The following is a 24,552-nucleotide window of genomic DNA, read 5'->3' on the forward strand; positions in this document are numbered from 1 at the left end:
GGGCCCGGGGCGCAGACTGCGGGGTGGGCTCAGCAGCGCCTCCTCCTGGGCGACGCAAGTACCAGCGGGCCGGGCGGGCCCGGGACTGCAGATCCCACCCGCTCTGAGGTGCGCCTGCTGTTGCGTTCAACCTGGCCGTCCGACATGTCATTCAGCTCTTGCTCGTTTAATTTTCTTCAGCTACACAGCCACCCAGCCGCTCATTTCCTTTAAGTCTTTCTCAAGCATCGCTCTTTCGGGGAGGGTGGCCACAATCTCAGAAACGTCAATCTCCTTCCCTCAGGTTCCCTGTCTCCCTTCGCAGCTCTCTCTCCTTAGCACACTGACTGTTTTCCTATCTATGTTTCTCCTCAAGTTAAAGATCTAGAAGCACAGGCATCTTTGTCTTGTTCCCTAGTCTAACCCCAGAGCCTAGGACAGTGCCTGGCACATGATAAGGGTGACATAAATTATTTGTCAAATGCATTCACTCATCCTAAAACTATGAAACACCTAATATTTATTCATTTATTTCTTCTGAACATTATTATCAACACTTACTGGGCATATTGGTTATATTCCGTAAACCAAACTAGGACCCAGCAATTCCATTCCCAGAGTTCACCCAAGAAAAATGAAAGCATATGTCCACTTTACGACCTGGACAGGAATATTCATAGCGGCTTTAATCCTAACAGCCCCAAATGGAAACACACGAATGTTCATCAGAAGGTGAATGGACAAACAGTATATGCTGAACACAAACGTTCATGGAGTGCCTACTGTGTGAAGGCCTGTGCTTGAGGAGCTTCTGGTTCAGGAATGAAACAGTCGATTGGGAGTATATCATGGAAGGCCTGATCGACAAATGGTCAGGAGTTTGGGCCTTTTCCCTAACGCGATGGGGAAGTGTGCAGTGTCTTCTCTGGACACAGATCTTTTATACTTCCACCTCTAGCCCCAAGTCTGCCCGATGTCTCTCCCTGGCGCTCCTTTCTGCCCGATGCTGTATTTCAGTCTATTTCAGAGCTCTTTCCCGTCTCTCTCCAATCTGCTCCGAACACCGCAGTGGATTTAATAGACCTAAAATGCAGCCAGACCCAATTTGGACTCTGCAGTGCTGGTAACACTCTCTAGCTCCATATTTAAAACGGGAAATGCGTAAAAAGCCGCTCCCAGTTGAAAGAGTGCCAGTTGGAGTAGGAAATTAGGAAAGACTGTGGAGTCCAACATACAAAATAAGTGATAAAACCAAGTGGGTTGACCCCAAGTCTGAGATCCTTTATCCTTGCAAAGGGGTTCCATGTTTGGGTTGTCTTATGGGTTAAGGAAAAAGATGCTCTGCAGCTAGTATTTTTAAGAAATCAGCTTTATTAATGAATACTTTACATATAATAAAAAATGTAATATACAGTTTGATGAATTTTGTTGTTTCTAAGTTGCGGCTATTATATAAAAGCCTAAGCGACTGTCCGACTGACTGGTCACAATGACACACAATGACCACCAGGGGACAGACCCTCAATGCAGGAGCTGGTGAGCTGCGGTGACTTGGCAGCTGTGATTCTCAGGTGATGCACCAAGGACCACAGAGGAGGGAGCCCGATTCCAGGGTGCATCACCTGAGAACCACCCTCTTGCAATCCAGGACCCCTTAGGGTCCCCACAGTCCAGGCTGAAGGACTCCACCGGTGCATGGATCCGTGCACCGGGCCTCTAGTTATGAATAAAACTGTTGTAAACAATCATATGTAGATTTTTATATGGTTCTGTTTTTCTTGCTAAAAGAGTTGAGAGTAGAATTTCTAGTTGTAAAGTAACTGCATGTCAAACTTCGTAAGATCAAACTGTTTTCTAAAGTGATTGACCTATTTTGGATTCCCCTCCCTCTTATCCCCACCAATGTATGAGGGGCCCAGTTGGTCTAGTACTTAGTATTGTCAGTCTTTTTCATTGTAGCCATTCCAGTGGATATCTAGACATATCACATTGAGGTTTTTCATATTCCCATGACTAATGATATTGAGCATATTTTCATGTTTATTGGCCCTTCATAGATATTCTTGGGTAAAGTATCCATTGTAGATAGATTTTTTATTAAGACATATCAGACAATTCTCAGAAGTCCCTGAGTAGCTGACATAGCAAGAACAGCTTAGGAAGTTGTGTTTATTTTCTTTGGGAATGGTCCAAGGCCCAAGGAGTTCAGGAATTAACCCTCATGCCTTGGATATAACTGTATTTCAGGGGGATAAAGGGATATCCAAAATTATACAAATTAGTTACTCTTTAAGCACAATGGTTCTTACTGGGGAAGGCAGGCAGAATAGATGGTACAGAGGTACACATAGATACAAAATTGGGCACATGATTTAAGAGATGGTTTTGTACTCCCTTTCCCTTGTAACCTCTCTTGAAGTGCAAATCAAGGCTACGGTGTAAGGAAGGGAGATGAATTTGCTGTCACCTTATCCTGGGGTGAGAAAGGTGGAAATGTTTCAAGTGTGAAAATTCCATTGAAAGCTCTTCATACATTTTTCTCCATACCTGGGGAATCCAATCATTTGAGAGAGCCACGTTGAACACAAAAACCAAAACACCTGTACAAGGCATACAGGACCAAAATGATTGGTTGAGTTTCTGACCCTTCCCCCTTCTCTCAGTTCAGCAAGCCCTGTTTACAATGCGAGGGACACAGCAACCATGTTCCAAGAACCCATCTGTCCTTCACTTTGTTTTTATCTCACCAGGCAGCTTTACCAACATCTCTTCCACCCTCCAAAATGTAGAGAGGCGATTTTAGAGGCCTCTGGTTGCCCTCAGCTCACTTCCCATCTGAACTCATCTGTTTCCTCTATATGTTGTCTTCAAAAAGGAAACCCAAACCCATCAACATATGTTCCACCAGATGAGCCTCGGGGACTTGGTAACCACGCTCCTGGGAACCGTTCCTGAAGCCCCCCTGAAAGTGGCTCCTCCTCCAGCTGAGCTCCTAGAGTACCTGACGTGTTCCTCAAACATGTTTACAGTGGAGAACGTGGGAGGTGAGTCCATGCCTTGAAAAGAATTTAGGTTTTATTCATCTTTTTTTCCCTCTGAGTTATTTAATAGCAAATAATTTTAGCAATAATCATTTTAACCCATTTTTGAAGCTGAATAACAACATGTTCAAAGTTGTAAATGGTGATGAAACCCAGCCTCACCGGTTCTTGCTGCTTACAAGGTCAGAGAAAACAGATCCAGACTAAAGGGACCTTTGGGTAGATCTACTTTTGGTTAATCGGGAATATCACGATCACTCCCTCTCCCGTCAGCTACTGCCTCACAATCAAATGCAGAGAAACGCCTAGACAAGTGCATTTGTTTTAACTGAGTAAGGAGAAAAACAGGGAAAAAAAGCAAAAGGGAGAGACTGCCAGAGCGCTGCTCAAATCCAGGCTGTCTGCAGCTAAGGCTGTGCTGATCAAGCAGAATTCCCTAATCTGCACACAAAGGCCTCCCAGGTGAGTCAGCAGAAAGGGGCTAATCCCCAGAGAGGTGGATTCCTAAAGCTGTAGAGGCCACACAGCCCGCAACATGGAAAATGGGGCATAACAAAAAGTTTAAAGCGGTACTGTGTAGTGAGAGGTCACGGGGGACAGGGGCGGGTCTTGGCTAAGAGATGGCCTCTGCCCCCTCTCCAGTTGTGGGTCATTTACACAACTCAGCCTTGGACAAGGCCCAGATATTAGGATTATTCCAAGGATACAAATATTGAGCTGTCAGCTGGTTAAGGGCCCAGTTGTGGGGTAGGGCATGGAGGTGGGGTAACTAATACTTTAAGCAAGGCAACCAACTACCATATTCCTGATTCCATAATAGTCAATCAACCAACTGGTACAAGATGTATATTACACTAGATGCCGGGGTGAGGAAAAGAAAAGGCAGTGGGAGGAAAGCACATTAGGTATATGGAAGCCTACCTCATGAGTCATTAAAGGAGAGAAAGCATGTGAAAATGTGAACTGATGCAAAGTGAAAGTGCCAAGCATGTGAAAGAAACAGGAGTGTACGGTGTCGGGGAAGGAATCCGAGCGCCCTGTCCAAGTGACATAGAAAGCCACCGACAAATGAGATCTGGCATGGTGGGGCCACTTAGAGAGAAAGAAGAGAAAGTCGACAGGCAGACAGCAGGACGGAGGTTTCCGGAGAGAATGGCCTGAGTCTCCTGGGATTAGAGCGGCCCTTAGGAAATTTAAGGAGGCCTAGCAGACATTTTCCAAGATGCTGTCCTTCGGTCAGGCACGTCGCCAGGCAGACATACAGTCAACACTGGATTAATTCCTCACTGGTCCCAGGAATCAGGGCATGGCTGCAATTACAATCCTCATTGTGTTATATGTAAAATATACTCTTTTCCAAAAGACTTAATTTTTTCATCTTCCAAGATGAAGCATCAAGCATGACTTTTATTATTTGCTTCAAAGTACTGGTCGCTGTTGTAAGTGACCTATTCCTCTTACCCGCCATCCCTGCTAACCACATGGAACTCCTCCGTTCACCTCCGTCTTCCTCACTGGAACTGGTGTCCATGGGGGCAGGGACCACGTCGTGCCCTGGCCACAGATGAAGCTACAGTGCTGGGTACAGAGCTGGAATGATGGATAGATGGATGAATGCGGGCATGCATGCATGGGTGGACAGATAGATGGACAGACAGGCAGGTGGACGACGGATGGACAGAGACGGATGGGGAGGTCAAGAAGCAGTTCCTACAAAAGGAGCTTTTATTTGGGGTGAGTTGAGGGCCTCGCTAGTACAGGCCCTGGAGGGTTTCCACGGATCTCTTCCAGCTGTTCTTCCAGCGCTGGGCCTCATTCACCTGCATGGTGTTCTCATCCTGGATCTTCTTCAACTCCTCTTCAAACAAGGCCAGATATTTCTAGGAGCGAGGCAGCAGGAAGAGGCCACATGAGGAGGGGCTTCTGGACTCTGTGCTCTAGAGGAACACTGCAAACTGCTGGCTGCTAGCTTTAACCCACCCTCGGTACCTCAGGCAAGAGTTCCACCAGGCATTTCTCATGTATTTGCCCAACAACCAATCAGGCAGGTCTGATTGTTCAATAGATGGGGAAACTGAGGCTCCGACTGAGCCTTGCCTGGGATCACCGGCTAGAAAGAGACTGAGCAGGGACTAGGACCCCAGTCTACCAGCCTCTGGACTCTGCACTTCTTGCTAACTGCTGCCCACCCTGTGGCCTCCCTGGGGCTGCGGGGACCTGGCTTCCTCGGGAGGCCGAGCCCTCTAGGCTTCAAGCCCTCGCTGAACTCAGCAGGCAGAGCCGAGATCCCCTCTGCCTGGGGCTTGGCATGGTAGCTGGGTCAGGGCGGCCCTGGGCACAGTAGGCTTTCCCAATACCAGGGTCAGCATATCTCTGGGCAGGAAAAGGTTTCTTTCTGGGCACCAGGACCAAAGGTCCACACATCTTCAGAGCTGAGAGGGCCCACAGGTGGCCTCCAGGTGTAGCCTCTTCTTCAGACAGGCACCCTGGGTGTCTGACAGGCACTCGGTTTTAACCCTGCCTCAGCCACTCTGTAGTGGCATCTGGCGGGGGGTGGGGGGCACTCTCTTTAAGCCTCAGTGTCCTCATCAGTAACATGGGACAATTCTACCTTCCTCATGGGGCTGCTACAAGGATTTAATGAGATGCCTCATGTTGAGAACAGACACTGTCAGCCCTTCCAGCCACTGCTCCCAGGGCCTCCATGCCTCTGACCGACTCTGGCCCCTTGTTCCTCTGAGAAGCCTTCCTCTCCCCGCAGTCTGGGGGGGTGGGGGGTGACCTCTGTGGGGCTCCTGCTGTACTGGGCTCACGCCATCAGACTCACACTCTCACTGGGACTGGACATGACCAGCGGCTCCCGTCCTTGCGTCTGAGCACATCGACTGTCCTGAGTGTTGACCCTGTGCTCTTGGGGCGGGGGGGGCACCCTGACGTGTGCCATCTGCTCCATGGCCACAGGCCAGGGCACTGTGATGGGAAGCTGTCTCCTTCCCCAGCCAGCCCAACGGGGCTGCTGGGCATCCCTCGGGGCGCACGCGCCGGTCCGCCCGCCTCTCCACTCACCAGGTAGACATCATCTCGGGCTTCCACGGTCGCCAGGTGGCCCAGCGTTGTTTTGAGGGTGGTGATTGATGGTGTTTTCCGGAGGAGAATCTCGTTTTGGATGGTGACTTCGGTGGGTTTGATTCCAGGCCACTTCCTACAAACAAACATGCCTATGAAAGCCCCGCCGGCTTGCCTTCGCCGTTTGCGGTGCGCCCTCTAACCCTGGTGGGGGGATGAGCATTTCCTTAAATGTCTTCATTAAAAGAAAACCCCTTCTGGTCATTTAACGTTAAGCTCCTTCAAGCTCTTTTTTGTATTTTCATCCGTGTGCAAAGTTTAAATCCATGTGAACAGACAACCCTGGGCTCTGCCTGGGCAGAGGAATGGCACACCTCCCCTTGTTTCCTACTTCTGGGCCCTCGTTTACGCCTCAGCCAGCCAGCCAGGTGGCAGCCGCAGACTCCTGCTCCATTTATTCCACTGCGCTGTAATAGCTGCTGCTAAGAGTGAAGCTGGGCAAGTCACTCCTTCCGTATGAGTGACATTCTTGGGGCCCAGGAACGAGCACTTTGACAGCTCTTGTTACACATTCTCAGTGCCACCAGCAACCCTAGAATTTGCCTTATGGTGGGAAAGGCCTCCTTTTCTTTGTGGGCCCCTTTGTAGGTCCTCACGGCCACTGAGTTCTCAGTATGTGCCAGGGGCACTCCGATCTCATTTAACTTTCTCTTCATAATACCATAGAAGGTAGGCTGCCACGCCCATTTCACAGATGAGAAAACTGAGGCACAGAGCATAGGGTTATTCCACAGCACTGCCCCCAGCAAAGACAGCCATTCTTGGTATACCTCCTGTTTGTGGCTCTCACCTGCTGCCCCGTTCGATCAGAGGCTTCTCACTCTCTTCCTCCAGGGATAGCCCAGCAAGTTTCCTCCGAATGAGAATTGATGTTTTCTGTTTAGGGGGCTCCATCTCTGGCAGGCAAGAGACAGGTTACTGACCGAGGCCTGGCCCACAGCCTGAGATCAAGCCCCCCCACTACCCCCCATCCCCCATCTCTGGCCTTAGAGAAATGAGGGCCTCACTTCCCTTCTCCCCACTTGGAGTCTCCCATGGGAGGCAGAGCACCCTCCCACAGAAAAGCTGACTGCACCAGATATGTAGGCTGTATTCTTTCTTTTTTAAAAAAGATTTTTTCATTGATTCTGAGAGAGGGAGGAAGGGTCAGGGAGAGAGAGAAAAAGTCGACGTGAAAGTGAAACATGGATTGGCTGCCTTCTGCACATCCCCCAACCTGGGATCAAGCCCACAACCCAGGCATGTGCCCTGACCGGGAACCAATCCAGCAACCTTTTGGTCCCCTGGATGATGCCCAACCAACTGAGCCACACTAGCCAGAGCTGTAGGCTGCATTCTTAAGTTTCTTTGTAATTCATATTGAATTTATTATTTTACTATAATGAATATTTACTGTCTTTGTAATAAAAAAACTTTAATAAGAATAATATATTTTAATTACTTAATAGACTAGTGATTAATGAATAATACTTAAGATGTGATTTAAGTGTTTCTATAGCTATAAAAGTAATATGCACATTATAAAAATTTTAAACATCCCTAACCTAGAAAAAAAAGATTTTAGAAGTCTCTGGTAATCCCAGCCACCAGAGGGGATCATTGTCAACAGTCTGGTACTATCTCTCAGGCTCTGTCTCTCATTCTCTCTCCCTCCCTCTCTCTCTCTCTCTCTCTCTCTCTCACATGAATTCATATATATATATATATGTAGTGTGTGTGTGTGTAGTTTATGAATGGGATCATAGAAAAGTACTCACTGTCAACTTGTGTTTTCACATAACAGTATTTCTTCCTGCCTTTCCACATTAGCACATAGAGACCATTAAACACACTTTAATAGCTGAACAGCAGTCATTGTACATTTCAGCCATAATTTATGTATCCAATCCCTTATAACTAAATATTAGTATTGTTCCCAATTCTTTGCAATGTTAGTGTTGTGATGAATATGCTTTAAAATATGTCCTTGAAAAACTGTGCAACTATTTCTGTTGGATAAATTCCTAGAGCAACAACTGCCAGGTCAAAATTAAGAATTGTGACCGGTAAAGGGAAGAGAAAAAGGAATTTTGACGGGTACCGACAGCGGGTTGCCCCCGAGGTGGTATCAGTGCTACCCTCTCCCAGGGTCTCTGTGGCACCTGGGCTTCCTCACATTCTCACCAGGGCTGGTTGCCACCAAACGGAAAAGCCTTGCAAGGCTGTTGGCGAAAATGGATATATTCATAATGTTCACATTTGCATTTTTTGTCATCAGTAAAGTTAAGCATTTGTTACATTCGTTACGGTAATTCACTGGCCTTGTGAATCACTTCTCTTTTGAATTGCATGTGTTTGTCTTTTGTCTCTTTTTACAAATTTGACCTGGTAGAGTTCTCTGTACCACAGAGATGTTGGGCTTTTCTCTGACTTTTAGATAGTAGGAATATTTTTCCAGTTTGTGGTTTGTCTTTTCATCTTTCGACAGTTTCCCTTGTTTTTTTGTTTTGTTTTGTTTTGGCCAGAGAAGTGCCAGCCATTACATATATATATATATATACACACATGTATGTGTGTGTGTGTAAGGAAAGGGAGAGAGAGATCAATGATAAGAGAGAATCATTGATCGGCTGCCTCCTGCACGCCCCCTTATTGGGGATCAAGTCCACAACCAGGCATGTGCCCTGACCAGGAATCGAACTGTGACCTCTTGGTTCATAGGTCAATGTTCAACCACTGAGCCCATGCCAGCGGGGCTCAGCTATTTCCTTTATGGTTTCTGGCTGTCATCTCATAGTTAGGAAAGCTGTCCCTACTCCAAGATTATGAAAATATTCACTAGTACAGTTTCATTTTCTACATGTAATTGTTGACCCATTTGGGATTTGTTTTTTAATTTAAAAAAAAGTTATTTCTCATGAAAACAAACAAAAATTCATCAGTCCCCTCGGTGGAGAATCCGTTTTCATTCTGGTGGAGTTGGGGAAAGGCAGAAATCCCGCATGGCCCATCAGCTTGTGCCTCGCCAACCCCCTGGGGCCAGGACACAGGGCCGTAGTGCCACTTACTTGCAACCTGGACATCATCGACAATGACCACTTCATCCAGCTGCAGCAGGAACTTCTCGGTGAAGCTGGCCAAGCTGGTTATGAATAACCGGCCGCACTTCCTGATGCATTCCTGGAGGAAACACGGGAGCCCAGTTGGTAGCAGAGTACCTTGCCTCCGACAGCAGGCTGAGGGAGGATTTGGGGAGCCAGCGGGTAACACGACAAAGCCACACGTCCATTATATCCAAGGTAGCTGACATTTGGTCCTCAGCCAGGAGACCTCTCCCAAGAGGTGACTTGGCTTGAGGTAGGAAATGATTCTGAAATGGCCAAGGGACAATTCACCAAAGAAGAAATAAAACTAGACATGGATTGTGGGGGAAAAGTTCTCATTAATAATTTTGTAAATAATTAATTTAGAAATGAAGAAATACAAGTCACCAACGGCCAATACTGATCATCTCCACCTGTAAAACCCACCCACTTTCATCTCCTGACGTGGCCAAGGTGTCGGCACAAAGCCGTGCTCCATGCTGGTGCCAGGCTGTCAGTGGGGTCATCTCTCTGGAGGGCAGTGCTTGGAAACTGATGGCACCACTGACCTCCAGCTTCTCCTTGGTGGTCATAATCATGCTGTCCAATTCTTTCTGTCTTTTCTCTTCCATTAGACACAGAGACTCCATTACTTTTGAATGTATAGGGTGTCCAAGATTTGGATGAAGACTCTGGGCGTTTTTATCCTTCAATTAAAAAAAAAATCCAGAAATCTGCAGGAATTTCAACCACGCTGTCTTGAGGTCAGGACCAAACAGTCACTGGCCTATGTCCTCTGCCAGTTATGGCAATGGGCAGACTGGTGTGTGTTCTGACCAGGGTGTGTGAAGGGCCATGAGTGGGCAGAAAAGGCAAGATAGGGGCCTGGCTGGAGCTGACTCTGAGGGGAGAGGGAGGGCGAGCTGAGCACCTGCCCAGCATGATCCAGGCTTTGGTTCAATGAGAGGAACAACTCCTGGCTATGAGACCAGGGAGACAATTGTTGTTGATCTCAATGACAATGGCCACACATAACCCAGCTGACCCACCCAACAAGGAGTTTACTGAATGACTTCCCTGAAGAAGCTGCCGGTTCCACTCTCATTCCCCCAATGCCTTGTGTCCCCCAGTGCCCATGCAACAATCCCAAGCCTGGCCCATCACCTTCCCTGGGACTCAGTTCTTCCCATGCCCTGCATCCATTTCTGCTCGCCCAGGGCCCCTGAACCTGGAGAGGAAGGGCAGGTCCTGGAGCCCCCACCTTCCTTTTCTCCAGCTGCTTGTGATAATTCGAGAACTGTTCCCGGATCTCTCTGGTGGAGGTGCAAAGTTTTTGCCAGTTGATCTCCTTGAAATTTTCCATCACCAGCCAACACATCTGGGGCAGCAGCTCTTCGAATCTCCGCATCTGGGCGCGTAATTCTGTAGGCATTGGGGAGGAGAGGCCGGGGGGAGGACAGAACAGAGCCCCATTGCTGAGGGTGTCTCCCCAACCAAGGCCCGAAGCCGTTTCCCAGAGAGAGAGGCTTGGTCTTCGATGAGGTAATACCTATTTCATCAAAAGGGGTCCTCTGGCCAAACTAGTGCAGAGAAAACTACTACAGCATGAAAGTTCCAAAGACCTTTCTCTTCTAAACCCTGCAGGACTTTCCAGCTCATTTAAAATAACATTATATCTTTAAGCATTGTCTCCTCCATTCCCTCTTTAAATATCGTCTTCACTCTAGTCTCCTGCCTGTCCTCTCGGACTTCTAAATAGCTATATGTTAGATCTGCTCTTTCCTCCATATCTCTTCACCTTTCTTCCCAAATGTCATCTGTTTTCCTGTGTTGCATTTCGGATGTTTTCTTTGCATCTACGTGCCAGTTCACTAATTTCACCTCCACCAATGAACAATATGGTTGTAAAGCCATTTATAATTTTTAAGTTTCAAATATTTATTTTTCAAATATAGGAGTTCTATTTCGTTCTCTTTCGTTTCTACTTGGCCATTTTCATAATCTCTTGCTCCTTACTCATTTTTCCAATTTCCTCTTTTATTTGACTCTAATAAATACATGCTTTTATATTTTCTGTTTGATATGTTAAAAATATAAAGTCCTTACTGGCCTCATCCTGCTGTCTACCTCATGTTCAAGATACCTTTTTTTCTACGTGTGTGTGTGTGTGTGTGTGTGTGTGTGTGTGTGTGTGTTTTGTTTGTTTATTTTTACCGTGGGGAATCCTTGAAGGCCTGAATTGAAGGTGGATTTTACTAAAGAAGATTTGTAGCCCTAACCGGTTTGGCTCAGTGGATAGAGCACGGCCTACGGACTGAAAGGTCCCAGGTTCGATTCCGGTCAAGGGCATGTACCTTGGTTGCGGGCACATCCCCAGTAGGAGATGTGCAGGAGGCAGCTGATCGATGTTTCTCTCTCTCGATGTTTCTAACTCTCTATCCCTCTCCCTTCCTCTCTGTAAAAAAATCAATAAAATATATATATTTTTAAAAAGAACATTTGTAGTGTCTGTATTAAACAAGCATCTGGCACAACTAACTCATGATCATTTTCAGCTAAATATCAGTGAGAGTCCTTTTGGATGCTCCACAGAAAGTTAAATTCAGGTTTAGCTCAGTGTGACTTCAAGTTTAAAAACCACATTGGGGCCCTAACCAGTTTGGCTCAGTGGATAGAGTGTCGGCCTGCGGACTGAAAGGTCCCAGGTTCGATTCCGGTCAAGGGCATGTACCTTGGATGCGGGCACATCCCCAGGAGGTGTGCAGGAGGCAGCTGGTCGATGTTTCTCGATATTTCTAGCTCTCTATCCCTCTCCCTTCCTCTCTATAAAAAAAAATCAATAAAATTTATAAACAAACAAACAAACAAAACGCATTGGGGCTGGCTTATAGGTGTGGATTCTCATTGGAGTTTTTCTTCTTCTTTACCCAGCACCAAGGTTTTTAATAAGACAGTTTGGATTGTAGGAGTGGGAGGGGTGGTTTTTGTCTCATTCACCTTACTCTGTAGGTAGAGCCCTAGTGTCCTTTTGGACTTTCCACCTTGGGAGGTCCAGGCTTTGTCTCCTGTTCCCAATGCCCTGAAGGCCATGAAACCAGAGGCTTAAATTCACTGGGAGTCAGCAAAGTCCTTAGGGCAAGAGCCAAAGTTACTGCTCAATTTATCTCTCAGAGTTCCTGTGTTGTTGGCGTCTGGGGCCTGGCTGTTTCTTGCTTCACAGCTAGCTCGATGCATTTAAAAGATTTCATCACAAACATATACCCAGCATTTTTACACCTTTTCTCTGGGAGGGTTGGTCAGATACCTGGACCCCCAAACTGTAAGAAATGGAAGTGGACATTTACTGTGAACGGAGAATCTTCCAGAGACGCACATAATCGGCCGCATTTCCCAAGCTCATCCGACCATAGGACCTTCACTTTATGGAAGAGCATATAGAACGGAGTTCACCTGGGGAAATGCTGAGCTGGAGAAATGAGATGCTGCCTGCAGTTTCTATTCCAGTCGTCGCACAGCCATAGTAGCGAGAGCCACGGCAGACTGTTTCCCCCTGTACGTGGCAAGTCTGTGCGAGGGGTTTCATCCTCAAAAACGCCTTGCATCCTGGGTTTTACAGACGAGGAAACTGAGGCTCATAGAGGCCAGGTGGCTTGGTCAAGGTCATACAGCTGGAAGACGGCAGTGCTCGGCCTGGGTCACAGGTCTGACCATCCCCTAATCCTCTCCCTCTTCTATCCATGCTGCCTCTCCACCCACACAGCAGGCCTCTAATGGGCCCTCAGGTTCCCTGACTTACAAGAGGAATAACTAGGACTTACGACTGCATAAAACACACATGACTATGGATGAAGATGCAGAGGTACATGGAGAAATGGGCAAGAGCGTTGGGTAAAAGAGTCTTCACAACTCCTTTAAGTGATAAGAATGACTTATTATATTACATATAACAATAAATGTAAATGGCAAGATGTATCTACCTGCCTATTTTCATATCCCTGTTCTCCAGGAGGCACTCTCTCCTGAGTTCATCCCAGGCTAGCCCAGCCCAGGCCAGGCATGCAGTAAGCACCGTGGAAGGATTCTTCAAGTGATTAAACACAGAGTCACCATATGACCCAGCAATCCCATTCCTCGTCACACACCCCAGAGAAATGAATACCTACGTCCACACAAAAACATGTACATGAATGTTCACAACAGCATTGTTCACAACAGCCAAAACACAGAAACAATCAAATATCCATAAATGAATGAGCAGGTAAACAAAATGTGGCACGCGCAGACAATGGACTATGATTCCGCCATTAAAAGGAATGAAGTGCTGATACACACAATAACATGGATGAACTTTTAACACATTGTGCAAAATGAAGGGCCCAGTCACAAAAGACCACATACTACATGATTCCATTCATATGAAAGTTAAGAACCGGAAACTCGATAGAGACAGAAAGTAGATTAGTGGTCGCCTAGGGCTGGGAAAGTGATGAGGGACCGGGGGTTCTAAACCTAACAGTGGTGATGGTTACACAACTCTCACTCAATCCATTACGTTGTACACTTTAAATGAATGAATTATATGCAGGTGAATATCTCAATAAAGCTGTCAAAAATATCTGTGCAATGAACAAAGCACTGTTAGTTATAGAAATCACCACATATCCCCAAAATAAGGGGCCTTTTGGGAGGAAGCATTGTTATTTCCCCCCAGCTAAATCTGATGAAGGTTCTTACCTAATTCTAAGATGTCAACTTTTCATGGAGTGGCTCCTCTGACTCACCGGGTGACCTCCAGGTCAGAAGGTAACATCCAGACCCTGAGGCCCAGGCCTGGCTCAAGCAGTGGCTTCGTGCCACCCCGGGGCCCGCCTGCCGGCCGCCCTCACCCACCTATGAGGCAGGAGTTGTGGTAGTCGTCCGTCTGGTTCTGGTACTCCAGGATCTTCTTGCAGACGCTCTCCATACACTGCTCAAAGGTATCAGACATGCAGTCGGGCCTGGTGACCGAGCGCTTCTCCCTGCGGTAGAACTCCTGCGAGAGAAGGTTGGTGGCGTGCGGGTGAGGACTCTGGCGCCATGGTACTCTGGTCCAAGACCCTGGCATCCTCCTCCCTGCTCTCCACATCACCTAGCCTTCACTCCTGCGGTCCCCTGTGCCGGTGACCCGTGCCTCTGTCTGTCCTTTTCACCACGGCTGGTGTCACAGGGCTATGCAAGGCACAAGAGAGGGGCTGGCACAATTCTATTTATCCTTCAAGGCCAGTATGGAATCTCTCTTCAATGACAGGGCGGAGGGCTTACTATGACGCACCAAGCTGGTTACCAGACTGAGGGCCACCAATATGGATGATCCGAAGCTCCTCCTCCGAAGGACTCACAGCTCAGCGGGAGGCAGGCAGGAAAATGCACAGACACTCCTGTGTGGAGCGTGTGCTGAAAACAGGGTACCAAGCAGTTCCTGTTGGAGGACCCCTTGCTGACATGTCCCGCCTGTCTCCCTGTGGTGCCGCCATGTCTGTCACCCTCCTGCTGGGCACTGGCCTCAGGGACAGAGACGGGCTTGCTCCTCTGGGCAGACCCAGTATCTGAATACAGTTAGTGTCTAAGAAATGTTTAGGTCTGAATAAATGGCTAACTGAATGAATGAATGAGGTTTAGCTGGGTAACCATGGTCATGGGGGCTGGAACCCCTTTTCCTCAGTTTCACCCACAGGGCCCTTATCAGCAGAAGGCAGGAGGCAGAAGCAGCTGGGGGCATGCGGCCAGTGACTGGCAGAGGGCAGGCAGAGGCTTGTGGGCTACAGCGCTCACCTCTATGACATTCATCAGATGCTCACTGATATCCCAGAGGAGGGTCAGGATGACCCCTTTAAAATCCCTGCAACAAACATGAGATGGATTCCTCAACGGAGTCAGGTTTAGCTAGTGCCCCTAGATAGACACAAGAGGTTAACATGTAGTTAAAGGAAAAGGCGCTGTCACTTACTCGGCCTGACTACGTGGCCTGTCCCAGAGCACCTGGTACCGTCTGTCTATTCTGTTGGGCTTGGTAAACCGTGTGACACTGTGGGACAAAGGTGAGTCAGTGCTCTGGAGGCCGGGGACAGACAGGCATAGGTGAGCCTGCGGGAGCCCCACCTGAGTTGTTAGAGGCATTGACCTCCCTGTAGGCTACCTGCTTCCCACGTTTGGGGCTGAATCCTTCAAAATGCCTCTCTACTCCTCAACAGCTCTGGAGACAACCTTCCTGTGGAAATGAAGCCCTGCCGCCGCTAACCCCACCCAAGGCCACTGAGAAGGGGGAAGGGAGCGAGGTGCTCGGCCTGCAATTTTGTATCCTTGGACCCTGTGTGAGCCCCCAAAGAAAAGTGGGTTGAGCCACATATAGGGTTGCAAGATTTTCAAACAAAAAAAACAACGCCCCCATTTAAACTTGAATTTCATAGAAGCAACGAATAATTTTTTAAATGTATTTCTCATGCTATCTTTGGGACATACTTACACTAAAAATATTCCATGTTTTCCTGAAATTCAAATTTAACTGGGCATCCTGAATTTTCATCAGGCAGCCCTAGCAACGTGGATTTCATTTTGTAGCCTAAACAGAAGTGTCTGTAATAATCGGCCCCCAAATGACCAGGAATTGGTTAATAGGTGACAGCTTTCCAAAGTTTTGTCCTTGTTTCCAACTTAAAACCAAACAGAGAAAAATCAAACATACTCCCCTAACCAATCATATCGGATGCCCCGCAGCTGGCCTGCCTCCCACTTCCTATGCCAACAGCCTCCAATCAGATATACCCAAAGCCCTCCCTCTTCTCCACTATAAAGCTTTTCCACTCCTCTGCCTGCCTTTGGGTCTCCGCTAAAATGCAAGTGACATGGCCGACTCCCTTGCTGTCGCAAGTTCTGAGTAAATAGCCTTTGATTTTCTCATTTGGTTGATCTTTGTTTACTTTTGCATTGCAGATGGTCTGAGTGTTTAAAAAGACCTTCTGGAGGTATGCAAAGCCATAGTTTCTTCACCACCACTTGCTCAAAACCAGGAATTAAACCACATCAATGAGGACTCACAGAAGACCAAGAAAGTTTGTGGCCTGCTCTCCCCCTTTTGTAAAAGCCATGTTGGGTGTTAGCCAGAGCTCATGCTCACTGAGCCATGAGTCTAATCACTCCAGGGCGGCCTAGTGGGCAGAGCACATGGCTGGAAGGCAGAGGCCCAGACTCCTCCTAAGGTTCTGTGATGTCACCCAAAGAAAGCCATCGCCAGGGTCCAGCTTTCTGTTCAGTATGATGTGCGTGGGAAGGTAGAAGGCTTGGATCCACTAGCCATCACCTTGGGCACCACTGAATTCTCAGACAGGCTCTCTAAGAGGGAATGAGCGCAGATATGACCAAAACCAGCATCAGAGCTGGACCCTCACTGTGTCCCTTGGAGTCTTGAAGCTGTGGGCACAGGCGGCACATCCTGATGACAGACTCGGGTAAAGTAACAGGGCGGTCTCTGGCCTCCATTTAGGGAGACAAGGTTGGGGTCTGGGAAGGGGAGATCTTGGGCAGCCCAGCGTCCCTACCTCCCTACTGAGGTGGCATTGGCACTGGACAAGGTCTTTGCAGAGTGTTCTCCCTGGTTCCGGTGTCGCTTGAAGCCTTTGGGTGACAATCGCCCAGGACAAGAACAGAGGACCCCAGGTGAGTATGAACCAGGTGGCACCATTGGCTTCCCCACTGCCAGTGCCCTGCGACTCACAGGCCTGCTTGCTTTTACCTGTCGGCCATCGAGTTTTGTCACCTGGGAAAACTGAGAATCTTGAGTCCTGAAATCTGAAAACAAAGGAAAGGAGGTGAGGTTTTTCCCGGTGATCATGAGCACAGCTCATGCCAGACCCTGAGCACCACCCCGGTTAGCACACAACACAACATGGCTTCATCCTATCATGAGCCCCATTTTAGAGGAGAAAACGGAGGCTCTGAGAGGAGAGGTCCCTTGTTTAAGATCACAGGCTTTCAGGGGTGGGCTCCCATGGGAACCCAGTGTGTGTGTGACTCCAAAGCCAGTTCCTGAAGGCTCAGGGCACGGGCCCCGGTGGCAAGGCCCCAGAATGCACCCCAGGGCCACTCACTGCAGGATCTTCTTGACCACATCGATTGCTGGGTCTTCAATCATGGGCCTCCCCATGCGGCTTGGCTGGGCAAAGGACTCAGGGGTGACCACATCTACCTTGGCCTCCTCTTCAAGGACTTCTGAAGACACCAGGATGTCACTCTCGTTGTCCAAGTCGGTTAAGGTGCTGCTCTGCGGGCCAGAGAGAAAGGCCCGAGTATGCGGGCCCAGCCTCGGTGCCAGGGAGGCAGATAGGCTGGGTTCACGTTCCAGCAGCACTTTGCTCAGGTGCTGCAGCTGGGGGCCAGCTGACGGACCATGTTGAGCCTCTGCGTTCCCATTTATGAAACAGGAGCGGTCACATCTCTTTTGGAGGGCCACTCACGCATGCCTGCATGCATGCCAACTTTCAACACTGTTCCCTGGGTGCCTGCTCTCTGCAAGGCTCTGCCTGGGTCCCTGGACATGGAGTGAAGAGGCCACATGAGCCCTTGCCTTCATGGACCTTACAGTCTAGTCAGAGAGACAGGCATTTAATACATATCAGGTAAATGTTTGGTCACAGTGGGGACCAGTACTGTAAAGGAAAAGTCCCAGTGTCATCTGTGAGACTGAGGGTCATGGACCTGTAAGGCTGGCCTGTGGGTGTTCCCAGGCAATGCTTTTAACTAATAGATGAACGCACGGATGGGTGAGTCGCCAACTCCCCCTTGAGGTGGACCTTAGAGAAAGGGTCCGAGTGGTGGCTCACAATGAGAGTTCAGTTACACTGTCTCCTCCTTTATTCCAAGTCATGACACTGCAGTGGGCTGTAAGAGGGGAGGCCCCAGCTGGACGTCTAAGCTTGTCAGGAGCAGCAGTGGTGGCGCGATGGAGGCTTAGTGTTGATGGTGTGGTGGGAAGAGCCTCCCCTTAGAAGGAAAGGCTGGTTCAAAACCTGGCAGGGTCTGAGGGCAACTAGAGCAGAACGTGAGGGGTGTCCATTTATGCTGCCAGAGGCTGCTGTATAAGTCTGATGAAAGTGACATCTTGCGGGGGGGGCAAAGTGGAATCTTGGGGATACCAGAAAAATGAAGAGGCCACAGAGGGTGGACTGCACAGGTTGCTGCATAGGTCTGGTTTTACCCAGAGGGCAGGAGAGTGACAGTCACAATGGCCTTTTCTAGGGTTTGGTCTGGCTGCAGCTCAGGAAACAGATCATGGAAGGAAGTGAGAAGCTAAAGACAGCCAGAGGGCAAGAGACCAGGGGATTTGGATGAGGTGGTAGGGGTGGGTAGAGAGAAGCTGGTGGCCGCTCATGGGTTTGGGTGGGAAGGAAGAGGCTGAAAAGTGAGACTCCCCTGAGAGGTGGTGGGTGGAGTGAGCGGAGGGCCCTGATGGGGGAGACGGGGTGGTATCAGGAGGTGAGGGATCCTCTAAGAGACCAACGCAGGGAAGTGGTACATCTTGGATTTGGACCCAGATCTGACTACACAGCCTGTGGCCTTTCCAAGGCACCCCATAGGCCTGATGTCCAGTAGGAGCCTGGGAGCACCCTCCTTCCTCCCTTGGGCTTTGCTGAGCCCTGCATTCTCCAATAGCTCACCCCCACTTCCCCGCCACCCCGTTCCATGCCTTACAGCAAACACCACTTGAGTTATAGACGCGTGCTTCCGCTTGCAGTTGAGGTACTGAATCCTCTGGCTCAGTTTTTCTTTCCAAGTTTGGATGAAGCCATGGAAGTCTTCAGTGGCCACTACCTAGTGAGAACGTGGGAGAAGAAAGCCACAGGAAGCAGGCTGCAGGAGGGCGGGCTGATGCCATCTGAATCTCAGGAAGGGGAACTGGCTGGTGAGAATGGCCCTTGGTTGGATGGAGGCCCCTCACTTGCAGGAAGGGCTCTGGGGGCGTGGCTGACTCTCCCAGGCTGCTGCACTGGGACAGCAGCTCCTCCAGCGGATAGGGTATTGGGAGTTCCATTACCAGGTCTACAGATTTGTTCTCGGCAAGTGATTTAAATATACTTGACTCAGTCTCCCCATCTGCATGATGGGGACAAAGAATGCTTCCCTAGGATTTCTCCTGGATCTTAACACGCTAGGTTCAGAAGGAAATGTTTGGCCCCAGATGGCAAGGGTGTGCAGAAGTGAAATGACCACAGCTTTCTGGAGGGGCATCTCCAGTACAATGTCACATGCACACAGCGCTAGAGTAGCAATCCCACAGCCCACGCCCCACAGGTGTGTGGGAGAGCAGTGAGGTGCCGGGGACATAGAGAAACACCGGCATCAAAATACAGGAGTCATGAGTGGCTCTGCAGGAAATGAGAACAACATGAGTGATGTGTGTTCTCCACTCTGTGCTTTGGGGATGTTGGAACTTTTTCCAAGAAGCATGTGTTACTCTGCAAGAAAAAGCAATAAAGACAGAAAAATAAATGTCCTCTATTGTTAGACAATGAAACCTTAATCGGCCGCTGAAATGAAAGAAAAAAGGACACTCTCGCTGCACTCTAGCTGCCTGCCTGGGATTAAGTAGGGAGGCTCCAAGGCCCCTCGTGCGGGAGAAATCTTGACCGTGTAAGTGTATTTCCAGCTTATGATTCCAGCACGAGGCATCTTTACCATTCATAGCTTAGCACCTACTGAGCACTTACATTTTTATCTCCCCTTGAGTTTCGATACATTTCTACTTTGCTTTGAAGCTGTTCCAGAGAAGCATTTAATCCATCTGCTTGTGAATTAGATTTTGCCACCTACAAAAGACAGAAGTTCCAAGGTTTGTTTCTAGAATACTGATTTGACCAGGAAAATGTTTAGTGAAACATATTACCTGAGAAATGAATTAAATACTGGAAAAATTAAATCAGGAGGGGGGAAAGGCACAATCTTATCAGAAACTTGGTCAATGTGCGTTTTAAAGATTTTTTTTAATTGTCAAATAGATAAGGCTTAAAAATAAAATTGGTGACTCACAGCACTGGTCGAGGGTGTGGGTATGTTTCTAAGAATTTATCCATTTCTTATAGGTTATCCTTTTGGTTGGCATATAATTGGTCATAGTAGTCTCTTCTGATCCTTTGTATTTCTGTGGTATCAGTTGCAATGTCTTTTATTTCTGATTTTATTTGAATCTTGTCTCCTTTTTTTCTTAGTCAGTCTAGTTAAAGGTTTGTCAATTTTGTTTATCTTCAAAAAATCAGCTAGTTTCATTGATCTTTTGTATGGTTTTTCTAGTCTCTATTTCATTTATTTCTGATCTGACCTTTAGGTATTTCCTTCATTCTGCTAAAGTTTATTCTTCTTTTTATGTTTCTTTTTCTTTTTTTTTAGTTCCTTGAGGTGCTCAGCTAGATTGTTTATTTGAGATCTTTGACCTGGACTCACATTGTGGCTGTGCCATTTAAGAGCTCTGTGTCCTTGACTGAGTCACGTACTCTCTGAGTGTTTCTTTCTCTCTAAAATGGGGATTAAAAGCAGTGCTTGCTTTGTACTGTTCTTGTAAGGACTAATATAGCCAATCAAAATAAGTCCATTTGCCCTGACTGGTTTGGCTCAGTGGATAGAGCGTCGGCCTGAGGACTCAAGGGTCCCAGGTTCAATTCCGGTCAAAGGCATCTACCTGGGTTGCGGGCACGCCCCCAGTGGGGAGTGTGCAGGAGGCAGCTGATCGATGTTTCTCTCTCATCGATGTTTCTAACTCTCTATCCCTCTCCCTTCCTCTCTGTAAAAAATCAATAATATATATATTGATTTATATATATATATATATAAAATAAGTCCATTAACCTTCAAAGAACTGAATGAATGTCAGAAGCTATGACGCTTTAATCTGTTTTCCTGGCGAGTGCAAGTCCCATGGGGCAGAGACCACACCAGTACCCCCAGCTTCTAGGACAGTGATGGCATGCAGGTGTGTGTGTGTGTGTGTGTGTGTGTGTGTGTGTGTATGAGAGAGAGAGAGAGAGAGAGAGAGAGAGAGAGGGAGAGAAACAGACATCAGATGAAGAATTAATCGGTCCCACCTCACACTTAATGTTCACTTGCAGATTTGTCAGCAACCGCTGGATTTTCTCTAAGAAAATAAGGTCCACAGACAGGTTATGGATTTTACTTTCAAACTTGTTGATAAAATCATTGGCCTGTAAATAAATATAGAAGGTAAGGGAGGGAGGCTTAATTGGGCACTTTGGGGCTTCAGAAGCAGAGGGGGACAGGCTCAATTAATGGTTGGAAAGGCGGCCTGACTGGCATCGTTGACCTTGTAACCAGGTATCCTGGGAGCCTGGCTGGAGGTCAAGGGTGGGGCTCACCCACCTGCTCCAGGTATTCGCTCTCCATCTTCTCCATGTTGATCATGATTGAGCTTTCAACAACCTCTATCCGGGCAGCTTCCTTCTCTAGTCGGTTACACAGTGACTGAATTTCTTCAGGAGAAAAGTTGCCTCCCTCTGAAAACAACCTGAAAATAATTTGGGAGACATAGAAGCCACTGATCAGACCTGAAACTTTCTGTTCATCCCAAATACGTGGTTAATGAGGCTTTAAATTAAAAGTACAAGATCAAGGTAAAATGAATGCAGGTAAGTCAAGGACAGAAGCAGGAAAATAACCCAAATGCCCATCGAGGGATGGGTGGATAAACAAAATGCAGTATATGTGCACAATAGAATAGTATTCAGCCTTAAGAAAGGAGGAAACTCTGGCACATGCTACAACATGGGTGAATGTTGAAGACATTATGCTACGTGAAATAAGCCAGACACACAAAAGGACAAATGTTGTGTGATTCCACTTCCAATGAGGTATCTGGAGGCAGAAAATCGAATGGTGGCTGTCAGGGGCTGGGGGAAAGGAGAACGGGAGTTAGTACAGGATGAGTTCAGAGTTTCAGTTTGCAAAGATAAAAATGTTCTGGAGATGGATGATGGTGATGGCAGCACAACACTGCGAATATACTTCATGCTACTGAATTGAACATCTGAAAATGGTTAAAATGGATAGTTTTGTGTTATGTACATCTTGTCACAATAAAAGACTAAAGGGGACATGACCAGCTCTCAATAGAGAAAGCCTGGGGGCCGCAGAGGCCCGGACGCTGGCTCCCACCTGCTGTGCTTGATGAAGTCGATGTTGGTATAGCGGAGCTTGCCCAGGCTCTCCTCCAAGTACTGGCGGAAGCTGCGCAGGGACACCTGGATGACATCGACGTAGCTAAGCAGCTCCCGGTTCAGGGTGCTGCTGAGCGTGACCAGCCTGGGGACATGGGAAGGGCAGGGCGGTGACTGGCATGGGAGGCCAACCCGGAAGGCTGCTTGGGCTCCACTGCTGTGCCCGGCTGTGAGGCCACCAGCAGCACTGCCCATCGTCTCTGCACAGTAAAAGAGGCATTAGGAGGAAGTTCAAAGTGCCGGCGTGTGCGGGACACAGTGTGGAACTCTCAGTGTGCGGGGTCAGAGGGCCCCTCTCTCCTCACTCCAGCCCCTGCCACCAAATTGGTAAAAGAATCCCCAGGTCCTACTGAATCGTGTCCTCCCTCCGGCACCCTCGCTCTAACTCCCAGCAGCATGGCTCCTGTTCCCCGGGGCTCCCCAGAATGAGTGCCCTGCAGGTTTCCTCTTCCACACGCAAGTGCACCCTAACCAGTTGCCTCTTGTGTAGCTGATCACTGTGCAGAGACCTGTGAGGCCTCCTCGCCTGTTACCAGACTGAGCCTCCCTGAGCATGCAAGAGCCCCCATCCCAAATCCCTGCATGGCCTCCTGGAACCCCTTGCTCTGCCCTGAGCACATATCTACCTCCAGTGGGGCCAGTGCTCCTTCCTGATGGGAGAATTCTGCCCCTACCCACCTTCCTCCATCCTGATTGCCCTGGACAGAAGGGAACATTTCAGGATATATTGTCTGCATAGAGCACCCTTTGTTCTCTCTGGCGGCTCACCTGCCCCGGCCCCCAAACCCCAGACAGATGTTTCACAATTGGACTCTGACTCTCGTGCAGAGGTGAAATGAAAAGAGAAGGTTGCTCCATGGCCTGGAAAACCCCAATTCTTTTATCCATCAGAGGGACCCCTCCTCTGACAGAAGCCGCCCGGCTGTGTTCTAGGCCCACAAGGCCAGGGCGGGGGACTCCAGGGCCCTTACTTCTGGCTCTTGGTGGCATTCAGGAAGATGTGTTCCATGTCATTGATCTTGCTGCGGAAGTTTTTAGTCTTCATGTTCTGCTCCTCTTGGAACTGGGAGAACATCAGCTTCTCCTTCTTGAGCGCCTCCAGCACCCCGGCACAGTGGCTGTCCAAACGCTCTTGGTGCAGCAAGAGCTCGGCTGAAAGGAACGAGGGAGCTGAGGTCCTCTGGACCCCGAGTCGCCCCAGGATATCCCTTTCCCTGACGTGACGGCTGCCCTTCCCAGGCTGCTGCAGAGCAGGGACGACGGAGGACAATGTCCCTTATTCTGCCCTACTGCCCTCACCGGGGCGTGGCCTGGGGATGGGCACAGATATCAGGGAGGCCAATTTGAAACTGCCCTTGCGTCTCTAACTGGAGAGGAAGCTCTGCCCAGCTATGGTAGGTTGGTGTCTCTGCTGGTGGAGACGCCCTGCCTACAGCTAAAGGGAACAAGGCCTGGGAGATGGAGAGCCCCAGAGAAGCAACCTGGGAGCAGGTGGGATAGGGGCAAGGTGTTGGGGAGGTCAGGGATCTCGGTGAGAGGGCCTGGGAGAAAACACCCAGCCCACAGCTGGGCTGTTGAGGGTGGTTCCTTTGGATCATTTCCAATGAGCCTGAATTCCAGTGGACTTCTAAGATGTAGTAAAAAGAACCGGGATTTGGCTTCAAAAGATCCATCACAGGGCGTTAGAGCTAGCAGACAGGCCCAGCTCACCCTATCTGACCTCCCTACCGCTGGGAGAAGGTGAAAGTGCTGTGGTCCCAGCGCCATCAAAAATGAATGGTGTGGCTCTGGGACATGGCTTCTCTGGCCTTGACTTCCACATGGTGCATTGGGCCAGGGAGCCAGGGAACGGGAGGAAACCAGCCTCTGGAAAGCACCTTACTTATATTTATCGTTGATGCACATTTTTCAGATGAAGACAATGGGGTTCCAAAAGTCAAGAAGGTCTCCTGAGGCCACAAGCACTGGGGCTTCAGGCCAGGTTGCCTGATTCCACAACCATTTCACCACCCCGGGCAATAGGAGGTTGGGTGGGATCCGGTGGGAACTGTCTGAAGGTCTGTGATGGAGCTTGAAGTGTGACCCAAGTGA

The 24,552-nt window shown here is 48.7% G+C and overlaps 1 protein-coding gene across 1 annotated transcript in view; it reads right to left on the reverse strand.

Annotated features, from left to right (window-relative positions):
* Positions 1-4,716: 4,716 nt before the first annotated feature.
* CCDC180 (coiled-coil domain containing 180) overlaps positions 4,717-24,552 on the reverse strand; it is a 51,732-nt gene continuing 31,896 nt past the window's right edge. Inside the window, 18 exon segments of the mRNA XM_006779550.2 lie at positions 4,717-4,900; positions 6,087-6,222; positions 6,937-7,042; positions 9,194-9,305; positions 9,778-9,915; positions 10,470-10,630; positions 14,099-14,240; positions 15,020-15,086; positions 15,195-15,272; positions 16,783-16,907; positions 16,909-17,032; positions 17,332-17,504; positions 18,932-19,051; positions 19,948-20,046; positions 21,316-21,432; positions 21,608-21,752; positions 22,400-22,546; positions 23,433-23,613. Of these exon segments, the coding sequence (XP_006779613.2) occupies positions 4,772-4,900; positions 6,087-6,222; positions 6,937-7,042; positions 9,194-9,305; positions 9,778-9,915; positions 10,470-10,630; positions 14,099-14,240; positions 15,020-15,086; positions 15,195-15,272; positions 16,783-16,907; positions 16,909-17,032; positions 17,332-17,504; positions 18,932-19,051; positions 19,948-20,046; positions 21,316-21,432; positions 21,608-21,752; positions 22,400-22,546; positions 23,433-23,613 (2,300 nt within the window). The 3' untranslated portion in view covers positions 4,717-4,771.

The sequence above is a fragment of the Myotis davidii genome, unplaced genomic scaffold (assembly GCF_000327345.1).
Source record: "Myotis davidii unplaced genomic scaffold, ASM32734v1 scaffold534, whole genome shotgun sequence".
NCBI classification, from domain to species: domain Eukaryota; kingdom Metazoa; phylum Chordata; class Mammalia; order Chiroptera; family Vespertilionidae; genus Myotis; species Myotis davidii.